Here is a 16,313-nt window from a genome sequence, read left to right as displayed (position 1 = left end):
AGAAAGAGGCCAGCCAACAGTCACAATACACCACCCAAATACAAATCCATACCCATATCCATGTCCATATCCACATTCACACATACACATTCACTGGATCATATATCCATACCAGACTCATCTACCGTCTCCGCTAATACCTAAGCTTACCAACAAGCCCAAAGGTATAAGCTGCTTCAGCTTCACTCTTCATTTGGATCATGAAAATTTTGCCAGAGCCCGTAGCAACACCACCCTTCTTAGCCACGGACCCGTCTTCATTCTCTTCGCGAATGGAAACAGCAATACCCGTACGAGCAATACGCTCAAAGGCACTTTCACCTAGACAGACATCTAATAGAGTCTCGCCGCGAGTCTTGCCACGAATGACAATACGCCTTTCGGTCTCCATGCCGCGGCGTGGAGATGCTGCGCCGGAAGCTGGTGGCGAGCTGCCACTCGCACCGTCTGTATCACCCCTCTGCAAACTGCTATCGCTGCGGCCACTGACGGCTGTACCCGGGCGGGATGGGTTCTTGGGTGGAGCAGGCATGATTGTCATACGGGCGGCGCCCATGTCGCGCCATTTGGATGCGGATTCACGGGCGTACAGGCGGATTTTGGCGTTTGAGAGACCGATACCGTCGGCACCCTTGATTGCTGCTGCTATGCGGCCGATGCCTGAGTTCGGGGATGGGTTTGTGCCAGAGTCACCGGAGCCGGAGTGGATGCTGTCTTCGCGGCCGGTGCGGGATTCGATTGTTGAGCGGGAGATGTTGAACATCTTGCTGCCGGCGCCGAAGCGCTTCAATGCGGAGAAGGCGCTACTCATGGTCCCTACGCTGCTTTCGGACCCTTCGGCCAGAGAACGGGGGGAGCTGGAGGCACGGTAGCTTTTTCTACGGCGGGGCCAGCCGAAGAGGCCTCCGCCGGTCTTGGTGGCGGGCTCGAAGGATGCAACAGGGTGACCGTTGAATGGTCCGCGGGCGTTTTGGAGAGCGATGTAGGTCGGGTTGTTGATTCTTGCTTGGTTGATGAGGCCGTACAGGGTATCACAGTCATCAGGGCTATGCGAGCGGAACATAATGTTATTACTGGATGTGATCTTGGACCGCTCGGTGGGAGGAGAGCGAATGCTGATGTCAATGGCAGTGCCACGACGAATAGGAACGAGTGGTGTAAGTTCGAGCGAAATAAGCGGTCTTGATGATGAATTGGGATCGGATCCCATCTTGAAGGCTTCGATCAGACCAGGACTGACAATAATGTCGCAGTCGTCAGGAAGCAGAGTCTCCCAGCTTCCTTTTTCGGACCAGGCAAAGACACCGGCAACTGTTTTGGATGTCTTGGTTGGCTGCAATGGCACAGCACGGTACCCACCTTGTGAAGCAGAGTTGGAAGGCGAGAGAGAGCTACCCTCGAGAGTGGATTCGGCCATTCTAGCCTTGGGGGTGTCTTCATAATCTTCATCTTCGTCAGATACCGATGAATATTCGTCCTCGGAATCAGATGAACCAGCGGATCGAGAGTACTCCGATGAGGAGTATGAGTAGTGTCGGACAGTAGACGCGTCCGAATCAGTCTCTGTGTAGTCCGAAGCGGTCGAGGGCTCATATTCGTGCTTCAGGGGAGAAGAGCCGCGACGCTTGAGCCCACCATTGCTAGAAGTGAGGACTGGAGTACTCGAACGCTTGCCGGTGGAAGGGCTAGGGGAGCGATGAGGCGGGGGGGGGGGAGGGCTGTCATCAGATGACTTGTGCCTCCTGCGAGACTTCTTTCTCTTGGATCTTGTCGGGGTCTCTGGGACATCGCGCTCTGGTAGAGCATCAAGCGGTGGATAGTCTTCTTCATCGTCGTCGATGCTTGTGGGAGTAGACAGGTGGGTCTGGCTACTGGGAGTTCGGATCTTAGGGATAAGAGGCAGAACTGCCGAGGGCACGGACGATACCCTTGGGGATTCAGGCTCGGGAGACTCTCGAGCAGGTGTCTTCTGCGGCGACTTCTGTGGGGTCTTCTGGGGGATTCTCGACGGCTTTTGGCTTGGAGAACTCGCGTCCGCAGAGTCAGACTTCTCGCCACCATAGAATCTGCCCGCCGTTGGTGTGGTAGCAGCCGGCGTGCTTGGTGCCGGTGTAGCTACTGGTGGAGACACAATGGGACTGTCATCGGGCTTGTCAGATACGACAGTCTGTGGGCATGCAGTCTCTGAAGCTGGGCTTTCGCCATAGCGAGAAAGTCTCTTAGCCTTGGATCGCTTGAGTCCTGCGGAAGACTTTTCGGGGCTAGAAGGCGAGTTCCGGGGATCTGTGGATGGAAGTAGAGGCAGATCAGACCGGGATGGCTTTGCTGACAACTCTGATTCTCCCGTGGTATAGTCGGTTTCCCGGGTGGCAGAGGAGTATATGGAACTTCTTGCGTCGGTAGCAGAGCTGACAGTACTGGGCTCAGAGTAGTGCTCCTTTGGAGTCAGTGAGCGACGTCTTCCGGTGGCCTTCTCGCCAATTGGAACATCAACATCATTGGGATTTGGCCTAGGGGGAGAGCCACTGGCAGTAGGCTTGCGAGCCCTATTCTGCTTGGCTCGGCTGATGAAGCTTTGGCTTCGACAGATTGATGGTGGAATAGGATCCGAACCAAGCAAGTTGATCCATTCAGCTCCGACCTCTTCTTCGTCAATGCGAAGTGAGATCAGTTCTTGCCAGTACTTGGTGCTATCCCCGGGCGCACTGCGCAGCATAAGCACAATCTCGTGTTTTGATTCTCCCCTGCGTGCTGAAACACATCGCACATCCATGGGGGGAAAAGCAGCCAGCGATCAGAGTGGTCGATCTCACAAATGAGCAGATCACCTCCCGGGCCTTTGCTCGGGGTGTTGTCTCGATACAGCAGCTCGGCTCGGCAATCTACCAGCTGACCACTCGAGTGGTATAGAGATAGGTTAAAGAAATCACGAGCTCGGACACGGCGGGTCTGATCAACAGCTATACCCCGAAGGACACCCAACGTCATGGGGTCTCTGGTGCGGGTAGGATCAATGCTAGCAGCGGAGTCATCTTCCAATCTGGCTCTTTCGTCTCGAACACGTTTGCGAGCATCGTAGACCAGACTTTGGTAGGCGTTGGCCATTTCCTCAGCTTTGGTCGAAGGCTCCAGCACATTGATACCCTTGAAACTCTTTGCCAAATACTTCAATCGCACTAAGGGTCTTTTCAGAAGATAGGCGACATCGACCTTTTCTCCATCACTGTCGATGATATCTCCATTCTCATCCCGCTCCAAGCCTTCGTCTAGACTCTTAGTGTCCGCATTTTGAGAGGCCTCGTCCTCCTCAAGAGGAGCGAGATTGACAATGACATCCTTGAACCCAAGTCTCCATGCCTTCAGGTACTCGCGGTAAACTCTCTGAGCACCCTGCGCCCAGGTAAGCAATGCATCCGCGTTATCCTGTGGAATCCGCTTGTGCAGGTTCTTCAAGCGCTCGATAGCAACGCCCATGTTGACAATGGGCTTCGAAAAGTTTACATCATCTTGAGGATCAAGAGAAGGGCGGAAAAGACCTGCAGCAATGGCCGAATCGGATCTGGAGAGCACACAAGTCAGGAGCACCGGGATGACACCACCGACCAATGTCTTCAGTTCCCGCATATACTTTGTCTCATCGCCCACGAGCTCTTGCAGCAGGTCGTCAACTGTCGCATGGGCCAGGCGGCTCTTATTGGTACGGATGCTGCGGTTAGATCGAGTGCTTCCCCTTCGGGATGTCGAAATTGATAGAACAGACATAAGATCATTGTGAGTTGTGAGCCGTCGTTTCAGCTGTGACGACACCACAGGGAGGGATTCAGGATCAAATTGGTCGTCCTTCTCCGCTTCTGCTGCTTCTTCCGCTTCTTCATCGATCTTCGACTGGCGCTTTTCGGCCGCTGCCTTCTTGGGTGCGGGTGCAGTTGCATCTGTGAGGGTCGTGCTGAGGGTTTCGACTGAAGCAATCGTAGATAGTCGATGGTAGCCGGTGCTGGGGAAAGGTTTGCTACGGCCCAGTGGCACAGGTGCATTATGGCCCGAAACTTCAGAGTCTTCAGACAAGGGCTGTGTTCCGGACTCCGAGGGTACGATGCTTTCCTCGTGTGGTTTTTCCTGGACCGGCTTCTCTTCTTTGCTTTTGGTCGATGACTTTGAACTCTTGTCTATGCTTGATCGTTTCGACTCGTCACCTGTATCAGGCTCTTGGGACTTTGAGGGCTTATCGCTTGAAGAGATGCTCTCCTTTCCTTTAGAGTGTCGGCTCTCGGCGCTCTTCGGGCGAGACTCGCTAACTACAGATGGTTCAGACTCAGTGCCAGCCTGAAGCTCTCCATCTGCAAGTCTCTTGGACCGCCTTGCTCGACCTGATTTTAGATCGAGGGGGGCTGGCAAATCACTCTTGTTCTCGACTTCGTCCAGAAAAGGGTCTGGTGTCTCAGACAACCACGCCTCGATCTTGGCCCCACGGCCTGTGGTTGGAGTAGGCGTAGGTCTGGGTGGTTCTGGCTCAGGCTTCCCAAACATCTTCTTAGACTCATCGATCATATGCGCGAATATACCCCCTTTTGGCGGTTTTGGCGCACCGCGAGCACGTCTCTTTGACAATTCGGAAAAGTCTCCTTCACTCGCTGCCCATGCATCCTCAGGAGGAGGCGATCGGTTCCTGTGCCTTTCTGAGAGTTCTGAGGCCGCCTCGGGCCTGCCGTTGTCTGTCTCATAGTCGCTCTCGGTGATTATATGGATATTGCGAGTGCTAGGCATGGAGTCTCGAACCGGAGATCTGGGGCCCGCCCCAGAGCTTCGCTTTGAGAGTCGAGGTATGTCTCGCTCGTCCTCGCTGTCGTTGCGTCTCGATCGCGATGATCTCGGCTGTCCATCGTTCGTGGTGTATTCGGATATGCGCTTGGGTGGAGGTAGGTTACGCGACGAGGATTGTGTCGAGGCTCGATTCCGTGTCTTTTTCCAGTGTTCGTCGCTGACCACTCGTTTGCGCGGCGTGCTGTGGCTGCGCTTCCTTACCGCGGGGGAGTGTCCTTCGGTCGCTCTAGCCTTTCTGCCTTGGCTTTGGCTGGCTTTGGCTTTGGCTTCGCGGCAGTTTCATCTTCATTCGCGCAGACGTCATCGATCGTGATCACTCCGCCGCCTTGTTGCTGCCATTTCCGTACTCGAGATCGAACGGTGTTTGTGTCGTGGACCCCCAGCGGCTCCCCAATGTCCAGTGGCTTGGCTTTCGCAGTGCCTCCACTGTTGGGGGGGCGTTTGGGTGTCGCAGGAGACGGCATCGGTATCTGTTGGAGGGAAAAGGTCAGCAAAAGGTCGAATTACCCGAAACGCGGTTTGTTGACATCCACAGATGCGACGTCACTGTTTACTTACCAGGAAACCTGACCCCAAGTCTCTGATCAATCCAGATGGGATCAGTGAAAGTCAAGCATTTGACGATCGCAAAGCCTTCAGGGATCATAAACAAAGTTGGAGCTGACTCGATAAGCCCCTCTTAACTGGTTGCTGGGAAACGGTGATCGATGCCGAGCACTGCCCAACCATCTCTTAAGCAAGGATTTGCACTTTGCACCTGACAGCTCTCAAGTCTGAAGACTCGATCTTCGATCACAAGAGGAGATCACTCGGATGTTTAAGGAAAATGGATTGCGCGTCAGGTGGTTCTGCCTGCAGCGTCATAGGTAACGTACGCGTTGCTCTTTGTACTGAGGTACTGTACTATTGTTCTTTTCTCGTTCTCCCTCTTTCTATTTGTACATGTTATTTATATACATATTACTTTATCGCTTGAACCTCCCACTACAAATCTGTATTATATCCAACATTCTCTCCCCCTTTTCAGCCTAAGAATTCACAATAATCCTTTTGTGCCGCTGTTCTGGCCCAACCCTGCTCCACAGGGCGCCTCCGCAATATAAGCTATGACGAAAGAGAAGCTACTTGGTCTTATATTCTTCCGGTTCTTGTCGCTTAATCGCAGCCGAGATAGTGGTGATGCTGACATACAGGTAGTCTATAAAAGTCAGCACTCGGGAAGGGAATAACGGTCTGCTGCACAACATACAGAACGGGACCACAATCCAGATGAAATTCATAAAGAAATAATACAGCCAGAAATAATACTGCTCCGGTCGGGAATACGGCCGTCCATGGGCATGGTCAAACAGACTGGTCGCATAGTACAGCGTGTCGCCGTAGAGATGGCTCATGCACACAATGACCTGGATCGGGTGGCGCAGGGAATGCCTGGTTGCGGTCAAGTATGCAACAGCAAAGCACAGGGGTCCCCACAGAAGCTTGAGTTGAATCAGCGGTGAATCGGTGAATCGGCGAATCGTCGTGTTGGTCTAACTCACCACCGTCATGGTCTCCATGCAGAGGACCAACGTGTCCGAAGTCATATATCGGGAATCCGACAGGGCATATTCTTTCCACAGTTGCCCGAACAGGTCTTGGGCAGATGCCATGTGTTCATGGTGGACTATGAAATAGCCCTCGAAGAAACAGTGCAATGTTCCGGCTAACCCTATTGTCAGTGTTGATTCTTCGGGGCTGCAATTGGCTTCTTACAGAGCACAAACCACAGGATGGCGATTCGATCTGCCAAGCGTAAGGTCGGTCTTACATAGCTGGCCAGTGCAAAAGTCACACCGAGGAGTACAGTACAGGCTCCACCGGCAGAGAAGAGGAGCTCCAAGACCGGTGTTTGGTTGGGCTCATAACCCACAATGTTGGCGTCAAGGGGGTAATAGGGGTGAGAAGAGCTCTCATGCATTGTGTCGAGTCAAGATGACAGAGTCAGGTCTAGACCAAGGACTCGAGATGTATAAATCTCAATATAAATATAGAAAGTTAATGGGAAAGTGTCAAAATGCTGCTCGGCTGGGCGGTGGAGAGTGGGAACAAACAAGCTCAACCACAGCTTGGCTATGTAGTAAGGTGAGAATATTGGACTAATCAAAATAGATATAAGAATTGACCCTGAATGCTCTCTGTCTTCTAATCTCTTTTGACTACTTCAAAAAAAAGTTGAATTGTGACATGTTTATCACACAGCTAACCTGATATAAATTATGTATAGCTACAGTGTGTGTTAGACCAAGTCACTGAAACAAGATTGAAAACCGAACCAACTCGTGGGTGCTTCATTTTTCCTAAATTTGACTATTATACTAAATTTCTTATGCATCATAGCCACAAATCAACAATGAAGTCGATCATAGCAAAGTATAGATCCCGAGGTTCTGCCTTAGGCACCCTATACAGGGACCTTACGAGGTTCACCCCTCTCATTACCGTGATTCTCCGACCTCCTTCAATGGAGTCGCGCTCTATGATTTTTCCTCACAATGGCTTCTGAATCTAGGCCCTTGGCCATTGACGTCCACCGTTCCTCCATGGAGTCACCCCCCGGCATCGCTGCCCTGTTTGTGATAAGCTTCGACATCAGGACCGGGTAATTTTTACTCCTCCCCTAGGATCGCAGCTACAGCTTGGGAACTCATCGCTAACTGGTTGCGAAAATAGATATGTGGTCTCGTGGAAACGAACTGCTCCTGGAGGTGAGCAATCAGCCATCTAACCGAGGTCGGCGCGCATTACTGACTTGTCCGTAGTCGAGGTTGAAGGGGTAGTGGAATACAAATCGCTGCCATCGGGACTACACAATGTGACAGAGGACCTGGTGTACGTCCAAAGATATCTCACGGCTTCTTTTTATGGGCCTACTGACGCGCTCCAGGTACTTCGTCCATGAGCAATGTGCCGGCATCAGCGCGTTCCTCAACTATCCCGCGACAGAGGCCGAGCGCAATGCGAAGATGTTCGCTATCGGCGTGCTTGTCCCTCTCAGCACAGGAAGACTGGGCAAAAGTTGGCGGCACGCCCCAAAGCTGAAGGAGCTTACGCAGTTCGTATCTCCAGACACCTGGCGGGTGGGGATCCCGACTGACACATGTGCTTGATAGGAAATATGCCGCGAACATGGAGGACATGCAGCCTATGTCTGACTACTGGGAGTCATATCGGATAGGAGGACCTGACTCTTCAGCCCCCGACTCCCCAATGGACTCTCCTTCGAGTCTCCGATTCCGGCCCGGCGAGCGGCCAGATAACCCGAATCGCACCCGCGCCTTCAGCGATGCAATGGTGTTGGAGACGTTCAGACCGGCCTTGACGCCATTCCATCCTGCTTCATCGCTTCCTGGCCTAATGGATTCCTTCGGACCCTTGATTTTCCCTCTGTACAGAGCAGCTTTGCTGCGAAAGCGCATCCTCTTCATGGGAGAGGCTCCCGTGCATACACCATGCAACTATGGTAAGTAAGCTTCCTAAGCTTTATGATACCCATCAACTGCTAATCAGCAGTAGTATATGATCTATCTCTCCTAGCCTCATTACCGAACTCCCTTCTCCAGCTACTCCCCTCAGATCGCATCCCACCCCTCCGTCCACGCCCCCTCTTTAACGTCGGTATCCACGACATCCCCTACCTCTCCACCTTCGACCCGTCCAGAAGCATGATAGACCTGGAAACAGACCCAAGCTGGATCGCCTGCTCAACAGACACAGTCCTAACAATGAAACCGGACCTCTTCGACGTTCTCATCACTCTCCCCGCACCATACACACAACACGCCAGCGAGCGAAGCTTCCCCAAGATCTCTCTGGTCCACACAACAGGTCCAAAACCAAACCAAACCCAACATATCCCCCTGAAAGCAACGCAGCGCGACGCCCGCCGCTTCTCCATGCTCCGCCGGGGTCTCCGCCAATTCTCCAATAGACCCACATCCCCAGATTCAGACCCAGACGCCGACTCAGACTCCTCAGACGCAGACTCAACTTATTCCTCCAGCCCAGTCGTCGAACCCCTCTCCTGGACAAGACTAGCCTACACCTCCTTTATCTGGTGGGCGTCCGCAGGCGAGAACCGCGACGGCCTCTCAGAGGAAGAAGAACAACAACAAATAGAACAAGATAGCCGTCTCCTCGCCAGCGTCGAGTCCCTCGCTCACCCCTCTGCCAATCTTCGCTCTTTCAACCCCGAAGACCCAGCACAGCAACCGGTAGAAGTTGCACTGGTGGCTTACTTCCGCCGTCTAACTTCTCAAATATTCGTCACGCTCGCCGGCGCAATCTCCCGCAATGATAGTGAAGTCCGCGGTGACGAAGACGACGCTTCGTACAATGATGCGCCGTACATCGATGAACCCGCGGAGGATGATACGGATCTATCGCTGTCCATGTCGCGCCAGTCCATCTACGGCGATGGTGGATACAGCCCACTGCTGCGCCAGCGGTCTGGTGCGTATACTTCTTCGCAGGCTGGTTCTAGAGCCAGTTTTGAAGATCGTGGTAATGAGTTGGTTACTATCACTGTTGCTGATATGGCGGAGATGGGGCTTGATGTTTGGAGTGCTGCTGATCGTATCTTTGTTGAGGAGTTGGTTTCTTTGTGGTGGGGTCGTGCGGCTAAGGTTGATAGTGCTAGGATTCGTTGCTGTGGTATTTCGATTTTGTAGATGAGCTGGCTCTCTATCTTTGAATATACCCGTGCACTTATGATTTGATATCTTTCGATTACTTGTTGGTTAGGCTTGCAGATATCGTACGGATTTACCATGCTGGTATCTCATTCAACATGCACAGCAATGTGTGGACCTCAGGTTATGGCATGACGGGTGATGGAGACAATGCTTTGGAAGTAATGTCCATGAGAGGAAAGAATTTAACCGAATAGTCTAGAGTAAAGAGTATCCACAAGAAGAGAAATGACACATAGGAAAGACAAAAATGAAAGATACTCAAGCCGAAATGCATCGAGGGAAGGAGAAAAATTATGGAGAAAGATGATCAATCCATGTGAAGTGTGAAGTATGAAGTATAGTGAGACTCGTGAAGCAAGCATAAGACATCCATAAGACCAAAACAAAGAAAACAAGAAATAAGATTGCTTCCAATCGCCATGCAAATGAAACACAAGCAAATTATGCAGCGCCGGGGGGTATTGAAAACGAGAAGCACCGGCAGACTATGCAAAAGTGAAGAAAGACATAACTATGCATCCTGGACACCAGGACATCATTAACGTCGGAACATCCGAACAGGAGCACTCATATCTCGGCGTTCGCTAACATCGTTTTCGGTTTTAGAATCAGGCCGGAGGTTGGGAAGACGTCGAGGTCCCCGAGTCGCACTGGGGTTTGTACCGGCGGAAGTACGAGCTGCACGACTGGCCTCGGTGGCACTGACTGATCGTTGCTGGCTACGAGCACGGCCGCGTCGAGCTCTGATCTGAGCGAGAGCCTCTTCGCGGTTGATGGGAGTGTCAGGGATACCGGGGTGAGAGGTGCGCTGAGACTGTGGCTCTTGACGACTGGGGGCTCTCTTGACGGGCTTAGGGTAGGGTTGAGACTGCTCTCTCTCGACACGTCTCCCAGGCCTAGCTTCCGAGGGCAAAGGTGCGTTCGAGCGATGAGCATGCGCGTCTCTTTCGACCCTGCGTGCCGGTCTGGCTTCCGCAGCTTGGGGTGCTGTGGACTGATTTCGGGAGACATTGGAGGGTGGAGCACGGTGCACTCTCACAGGGGCGGGTTCTCCAGATGGGGTGAAGGACTCGACGTGAGGGACCGACGCCGAGGGATCAATGTGCTCCTCGTGGGAATCCTCCTGCGGCTTGGGAAGATCAGGCGTGGAATCAAATCGTAGGGGTCTGACATTGTCTCGAATAGGCGATGGGAATGCCTTGAATGTGCCGGTCTCGGGTGAGAATGTAATCACAGGCTCCTCGGGCATAGGCATCTTTGGAGGCTCCGTGGGTTCAGTCTTCACGGCAGGTTCGAAGTGCTGATGGACCGGTGGAGTAGGTGGCTCATGGACGGGAGTCCGACTTGGTTCTTCACGCGCAGGAGGCTGAGGAGAGATAACCTGGTCGATGCTAATCTCAGCGCTGTTTCGCTGAGGAGTCACTTCGCGGACAGCCCTGGCCTTGGCTTTTTCGGCCGCCTCAATTCGAGCCGCTTCCGCCTGGGCAACTTTAGCGGCTTCAAGACGAGCAGCTTCAGCCCGAGCGATTTCAGCAGCAGCAATTCGGGCTGCCTCTACCCGAGCAGCTTCAGCGGCTTGAATGCGAGCAGCCTCAGCCCGGGCCGCCTCGGCCGCCCTGAGACGAGCAATCTCGGCATGCGCAGCCTCAATAGCCTCAATCCTAGCAGCCTCAGCCTGCGCATCTTCGGCAATCCTAACACGGGCAGCTTCAGCTTGAGCAGCCTCGGCAGCCTCAATCTCCGGCTTTTGGAACTGGTTGTAATAATCCCGATCGTAAATGTAGCGACGACCCTGACTCTCAGCAATGCGGCAAGAGCAGCGTTCGAATTGACATTCGATGTTCAAGAAGTGGACCATCTCTTCTGCGGCAACCCTGCGGCGGCGCTCGAATACAAGGTCTTCCTTCAGTTCTTCCAAGACATCTTCGTCGACCTCAACGGGGGCCGCTTCGGAGGGACGTTGCTCACTCTTGGTTGCAACGTCAGACAAACGTGGGCGCTTGGGAGGTGTAGCTTCCGCTTCGTCTTCTTCTTGTTCAAAGGCGGGGGATCGGACAGAGCCTGCAGCGGCACGCTTAGGTCTCCGTGGTGTAGTCAAAAAGGCGAGGTCGCCCTCTGCCAATGACATTCTGCCGAAGTCTTCTCTCCGAATCTCGTGGGCGCGGACTTCGAGGTTGCTAGAATGGTTGTCCGTTTCCAAGGACCGGAGTTTCCCTTTGAGAACTTCAAGTTCCTCGGTCAGTCCAGCGAGGGCGTAGGCGCGTTCGAATGCCTCCTGTTTGGCTTTTTCTTTGGATTCTCGTTCTAATGACACTTCGTCTTTGAGTGTCTTGACTTCTGATTTTGAATGCTTCAGTTCCTCCTGAAGTTTTACCAATGTCGATCCGGCCCGGAAGGCCTCTTTGCGGGCCTTTCGAATTTCTTTTTCGAAAATTGATCTTTCATGTCCCTGGCGTTCTTTCGTTCCGTGTAATTCCTCTAGCAGGGATTCGAGGCGTTCGCTGATTCGGCGTTCTCGCGATTCGGCTTCTGATAATTCTTCCTGCGCGGTGGCTAGGGCTGACTCGGCCTCCTCGCGACCGAGGATAGCCCTCTGGATGGCTGCATTGTTGGCAGCAGAACCACCAGGACTAGCGCCCCGCGATAGACCGTTTAAAAAAGCCACTTTTGCTTGGACTTCTGAGACGCCTCTGGCGTTTTTGTGGTGTAGTGTTAGGAGGTCGGCTGGTAGCGAAGGCGATGCGGGTATGGTTTGTTGATTCATGCGTTCCGGCGACAACGGATGGAGCGCCTTTGAGGGGCTCGGAGGAAGACGCGTTGGAGACTCCATCGCAGATTCTGAGTTCGTAGATCCAGCCGATGAAGGTCACAGTGTCAAAGGAGCATCACAGGAACGAGAAAATAAGGATTATGCCACGGGGGAAAATCACTGTGGAGTTTCAAGAAGTGACGCACCCACACAAACATGTTTATTGCCCTCTTTGGAAGGTCATGTGATTGTTGCTGTGGTGACAACCTGCCCCTTCCCCAATGAAGTTAGTCTCTCACGTGCAAACCGCACCCATATCGGGTCTAGCGCCCATCGTCATGTCTGTGCGCCGTTGACTCGCATTGCCAATATCAAAATTTACAGACGGACGACCCTGGACAGTGTTTATTGCTTGCATTAAGATGCATGAAATCGTCACTCTTCAGCTAGGCCAGCGGGCCAACTATCTGGCCACACACTTCTGGAACTTACAGGTAATGCCAATCTCACCTGGTGCCCAACTTTGGTCTAATCCATATCAGGAATCATACTTCACATACAATGAGAATGAAGAGTCCACCGTCGATCACGATGTCCATTTCCGACCGGGTGTCGGTGTTGATGGCTCTGAGACTTACACTCCTCGGACAGTAATCTACGACCTCAAAGGTGGTTTCGGTACCTTGCGCAGATACAATGCACTCTACGAACTTACCGAAGACTCTAATGCCGGCCAAGGTCTATGGTATGTTGTGCAAGTTGATGAAATAGATTGATGTAATAACCAAGCTAACATTTGACAGGGATGGTCAAGAGATTGTTCAAAGACAAACTCCAATTCAGCCTAGTGATTACCAGAGAAGCTTGGATTTGGGTACTCAAGCTCCTCGTCTAACATCGGAGTCTGTACGCTACTGGTCGGACTACAACCGAGTGTTCTACCACCCACGCTCTATAGTTCAGCTGAACGAATACGAGCTGAACTCTCAAACTATGCCTTTTGAGGATTGGAACGTCGGAGAAGACCTCTTTCATAACCTTGACAAGGAGCATGATCTGATCGACCGTGATGTGAGACCTCTTCTTGAGGAGTGTGATCAATTACGAGCACTGCAATTGTTCTCCGGGTCAGATGATGCCTGGGGTGGATTTGCGGCCCGGTATATCGAGAGACTCAAGGACGAATACGGAAAGAAGAGTATTTGGGTTTGGGCTATCGAGGATGGTACGAGGTCGCAGAGGGTAAGTATCACAGAAGTGCCGTTCCAAAGAGTTGTTAAGTTGGTTGGCTAAGTTTTGAACTTTGAACAGCATCACCAGTTCAAGAAAGATACGAACAAGGCTAGGTCGCTGTACTCGATCTCACCACAGGCATCCCTTTACGCCCCAATTATTGACCTACCACATAAGCTTCCCAGCTACCTCAATGTGGATCGCCAATCAGAATGGCAGAAGACGGCCCTGATCGCTTCGGCCATTGAGACGGTCACGCTGCCCTCCCGGCTGCGGCCGTACCAGCATTTCGAGGCCTCTCTGGCAGGCGAGGATGGCACGCACACCATCTTCGAGTTGCAAACATCGATCAACAAAGTCAATGACGGTCATACTAAAAAGTCCTCCAATGAAGAAGGATCACCTAAAGCTGAAACTGAATTCGACATTGACTTCGCCTATGACGGGGAGCACCAGGGCGCCCACATCTTCAATCAAGTCCAGGTAACCCGTGGGAATGAACCGGAACAAGAGGGAGAGCCCACTGGCGAGAGGGATATTGGGCACCTCAGGAAACTCAGGCTCTACAACTCCGAGGCCATGCTCCAAATGTAAGTCCTTTTTTGGCCTTCGCTTCCCAGTCATTGTCTCAGCGGGGAAAAAGCTCACGCTGTATATACTCAGTTACCACACGCCACTCAGCCTGCCTATGCTTGACAGCTTCCCTCACGATATGTTCCCCACCCCCAAAACAGGTACTGGTATCGACGTTTTTTCCGCATTGACCGCCTCGACCCGTACAGCCCAAAGAATCAAGGCCCTTTCGGCAACTGCCGCTCGCATGGTCTCCGTTGATGAGCGCGAAGACATGATCAACGGTCTCGGTGAGATTCGAGAATTCTACGAGACCGGGTGGAGCAGTGGCTCGGACGATGAGGATGACTGAGTCCACCATGTCCTTATCCATGACCAGTGTTGATATCATTGCAATTAAATAAATGCCAGGGTATAGCCGGCTTCGGTCGACTATCCCATTATGTCTCTATTTTCCCTATTTCCTCCCCGCTAAATGCCCCATTCCTCAGGACCAGACCTAGCATGGGTGGCTTACCATATTACTCCAAATTTAGTATCTACGCCCGTTATGTGTGGGTTGGATCCCGGGGGGGGGGGGGGGGGGGGGGGAGGGGATATGTCCGTGGCCGTGGCGTTGACTAGGAAAATGTGACAATCCCGGCCCAGCCTCCCGAGAATCATTATTCGCTGCAGATAATAACGGTTAGCGTCTTGTAAACCCCAACATGTGGCGGCAGAGTTTGAGACATCACAATATGTAAGACAGAATCATTGCCCTGGGAATGTGACTCCCCGCATTTACCGTCTGACAGGTCCCCTCTGTACTTGCATGTATACTGGGGAGGTCTAAGGAGGCTGGTTATTGCTGTAAAGTACCCCGCCATCTTATGTACTCTGTACATTAATGTGTTTTCTTTAGGGATCATCAGTCAAATTGACAATTCTAGACAATAGTACGAAGTATGTGTTGTACTCCAGGGCAGTAGTATCACGAGTTCCGAGACATTGGACAAGGCCAAGATGGAAGACAAAGACATCATGTAATACTTAACAAAATAGAGACACATAAAAAAAAATAAATAAATAAATGAAAGACAAAGAAATCAAGAAATCAATAAATACAGTACTGTAGAGAAACCGCTGACATCATCGGACGAGGAAGTTCCTTGGGGGGCAAAAAACCCTCAGGGGAATTCCACTCCCAGTCCACTCTCCTGCATGCTCGGCAGTCATGTAACGTCACCATCTGTGCCGCTCAGGCACACTTGTATTCCACTTCCAAGTTCTCTCTATATTCTGTGAGGCACATTCTCATCGAATATCCTTTCCACATCAGCTCCGATCGGTAATTTCTTTTTGACCCACCGTGGACCCTGCACACTGAGCAAGTCCAGACCAATGCACGGGAATCACAAAGTTCCGTGTCTTTCCCGGACCCTGCGATGGGTCCTTTCTTTACAATTGACTTCAATTCGGTAAAGCGTGGTCAATGTCCCGTGGAACGAGTCGCCAATTTTCATTCTCATTTGCGAGGTTTCCCCACACATTTTCTTAACACATGGAGAACAGGGACCGAGCTCCAGGTTATTCTTAGGATGTGGAAAAGGGTTCCTGGATTGACCATGGAACTGGATGGATCCCAGCATCATCATGTTTCTCTTTCCACTTGGTATGGCCAAGAAGCTAAGTAAAAACATGAATGAAAGGAAAATTCTGAGAGGCCCGCATCGGGTACCTTACCAAACATGGGTACCATGACTGTCAATCGCAGAGCTACACATCGCTTCGCCAAGGTCTAACCTGCATCGACTTCTGTTCCGCTTAAGCGTCGGGCTCTGAAAGTCTTTGCCTTTTGCCATTCAGGACCCCGGTCGACTGTTGACGAACCAGACGCCATCTCTGAGACCGAGTCAGCTGTTCATTGGTTCAACCCCAGTACCTGTCGTCTAGTCAACCGGGCCCGTGTACATGCACTAGCTCCTTCTTGCACCCGGCAGTACTATACCCTACCTCATGGCCCAGCCTCTGCGCTGGAAAATACGCGGGTCGACCGCTTGATACCGATCGTTCATGCTGGGTCTGGTTGGCTTTCCAAGATCAGGCGCCACTTTTCATTTCCACCCTGGTCTGTTTTTAGTGCTGCGTTGTACCGTCGGTCCCTACCAGGGAAATGGCCGGGAAGCGGAGTCTAAGTGAGTCAGGCAATCAGGATTGGCATCCTG

The 16,313-nt window shown here is 52.2% G+C and overlaps 5 protein-coding genes across 5 annotated transcripts; 2 read left to right on the top strand and 3 right to left on the bottom strand.

Annotated features, from left to right (window-relative positions):
- Window positions 1-133: 133 nt before the first annotated feature.
- Window positions 134-5,285, bottom strand: N7508_002866 (uncharacterized protein; the record flags this gene model as incomplete). The annotated part of the gene is made up of 3 exons (XM_058460932.1): window positions 134-2,744; window positions 2,768-5,002; window positions 5,023-5,285. The coding sequence occupies 3 exons, from the start codon at window positions 5,283-5,285 to the stop codon at window positions 134-136; spliced, it is 5,109 nt and encodes a 1,702-aa protein (XP_058321509.1).
- A 657-nt stretch (window positions 5,286-5,942) lies between these two features.
- On the bottom strand, window positions 5,943-6,781 carry N7508_002865 (EXPERA domain-containing protein; the record flags this gene model as incomplete). Its single annotated transcript, XM_058460931.1, has 4 exons — window positions 5,943-6,019; window positions 6,071-6,302; window positions 6,363-6,526; window positions 6,577-6,781. The coding sequence occupies 4 exons, from the start codon at window positions 6,779-6,781 to the stop codon at window positions 5,943-5,945; spliced, it is 678 nt and encodes a 225-aa protein (XP_058321508.1).
- Window positions 6,782-7,355: 574 nt separating this feature from the next.
- N7508_002864 (uncharacterized protein) lies at window positions 7,356-9,530 on the top strand (the record flags this gene model as incomplete). The annotated part of the gene is made up of 6 exons (XM_058460930.1): window positions 7,356-7,462; window positions 7,534-7,568; window positions 7,623-7,692; window positions 7,748-7,915; window positions 7,974-8,323; window positions 8,377-9,530. The coding sequence occupies 6 exons, from the start codon at window positions 7,356-7,358 to the stop codon at window positions 9,528-9,530; spliced, it is 1,884 nt and encodes a 627-aa protein (XP_058321507.1).
- Window positions 9,531-10,092: 562 nt separating this feature from the next.
- N7508_002863 (uncharacterized protein) lies at window positions 10,093-12,384 on the bottom strand (the record flags this gene model as incomplete). Its single annotated transcript, XM_058460929.1, has 1 exon — window positions 10,093-12,384. One exon carries the CDS (start codon window positions 12,382-12,384, stop codon window positions 10,093-10,095), a length of 2,292 nt encoding a protein of 763 aa, XP_058321506.1.
- Window positions 12,385-12,725: 341 nt separating this feature from the next.
- Window positions 12,726-14,461, top strand: N7508_002862 (misato family protein; the record flags this gene model as incomplete). Its single annotated transcript, XM_058460928.1, has 4 exons — window positions 12,726-13,048; window positions 13,107-13,545; window positions 13,615-14,126; window positions 14,200-14,461. 4 exons carry the CDS (start codon window positions 12,726-12,728, stop codon window positions 14,459-14,461), a joined length of 1,536 nt encoding a protein of 511 aa, XP_058321505.1.
- Between the last annotated feature and the right edge of the window lie 1,852 nt (window positions 14,462-16,313).

The sequence above is a fragment of the Penicillium antarcticum genome (assembly GCF_028974205.1).
Source record: "Penicillium antarcticum strain IBT 31339 chromosome Unknown utg000003l_segment0_segment0, whole genome shotgun sequence".
Lineage (NCBI taxonomy): Eukaryota > Fungi > Ascomycota > Eurotiomycetes > Eurotiales > Aspergillaceae > Penicillium > Penicillium antarcticum.
This window is presented reverse-complemented; position numbering and strand designations above follow the sequence as displayed.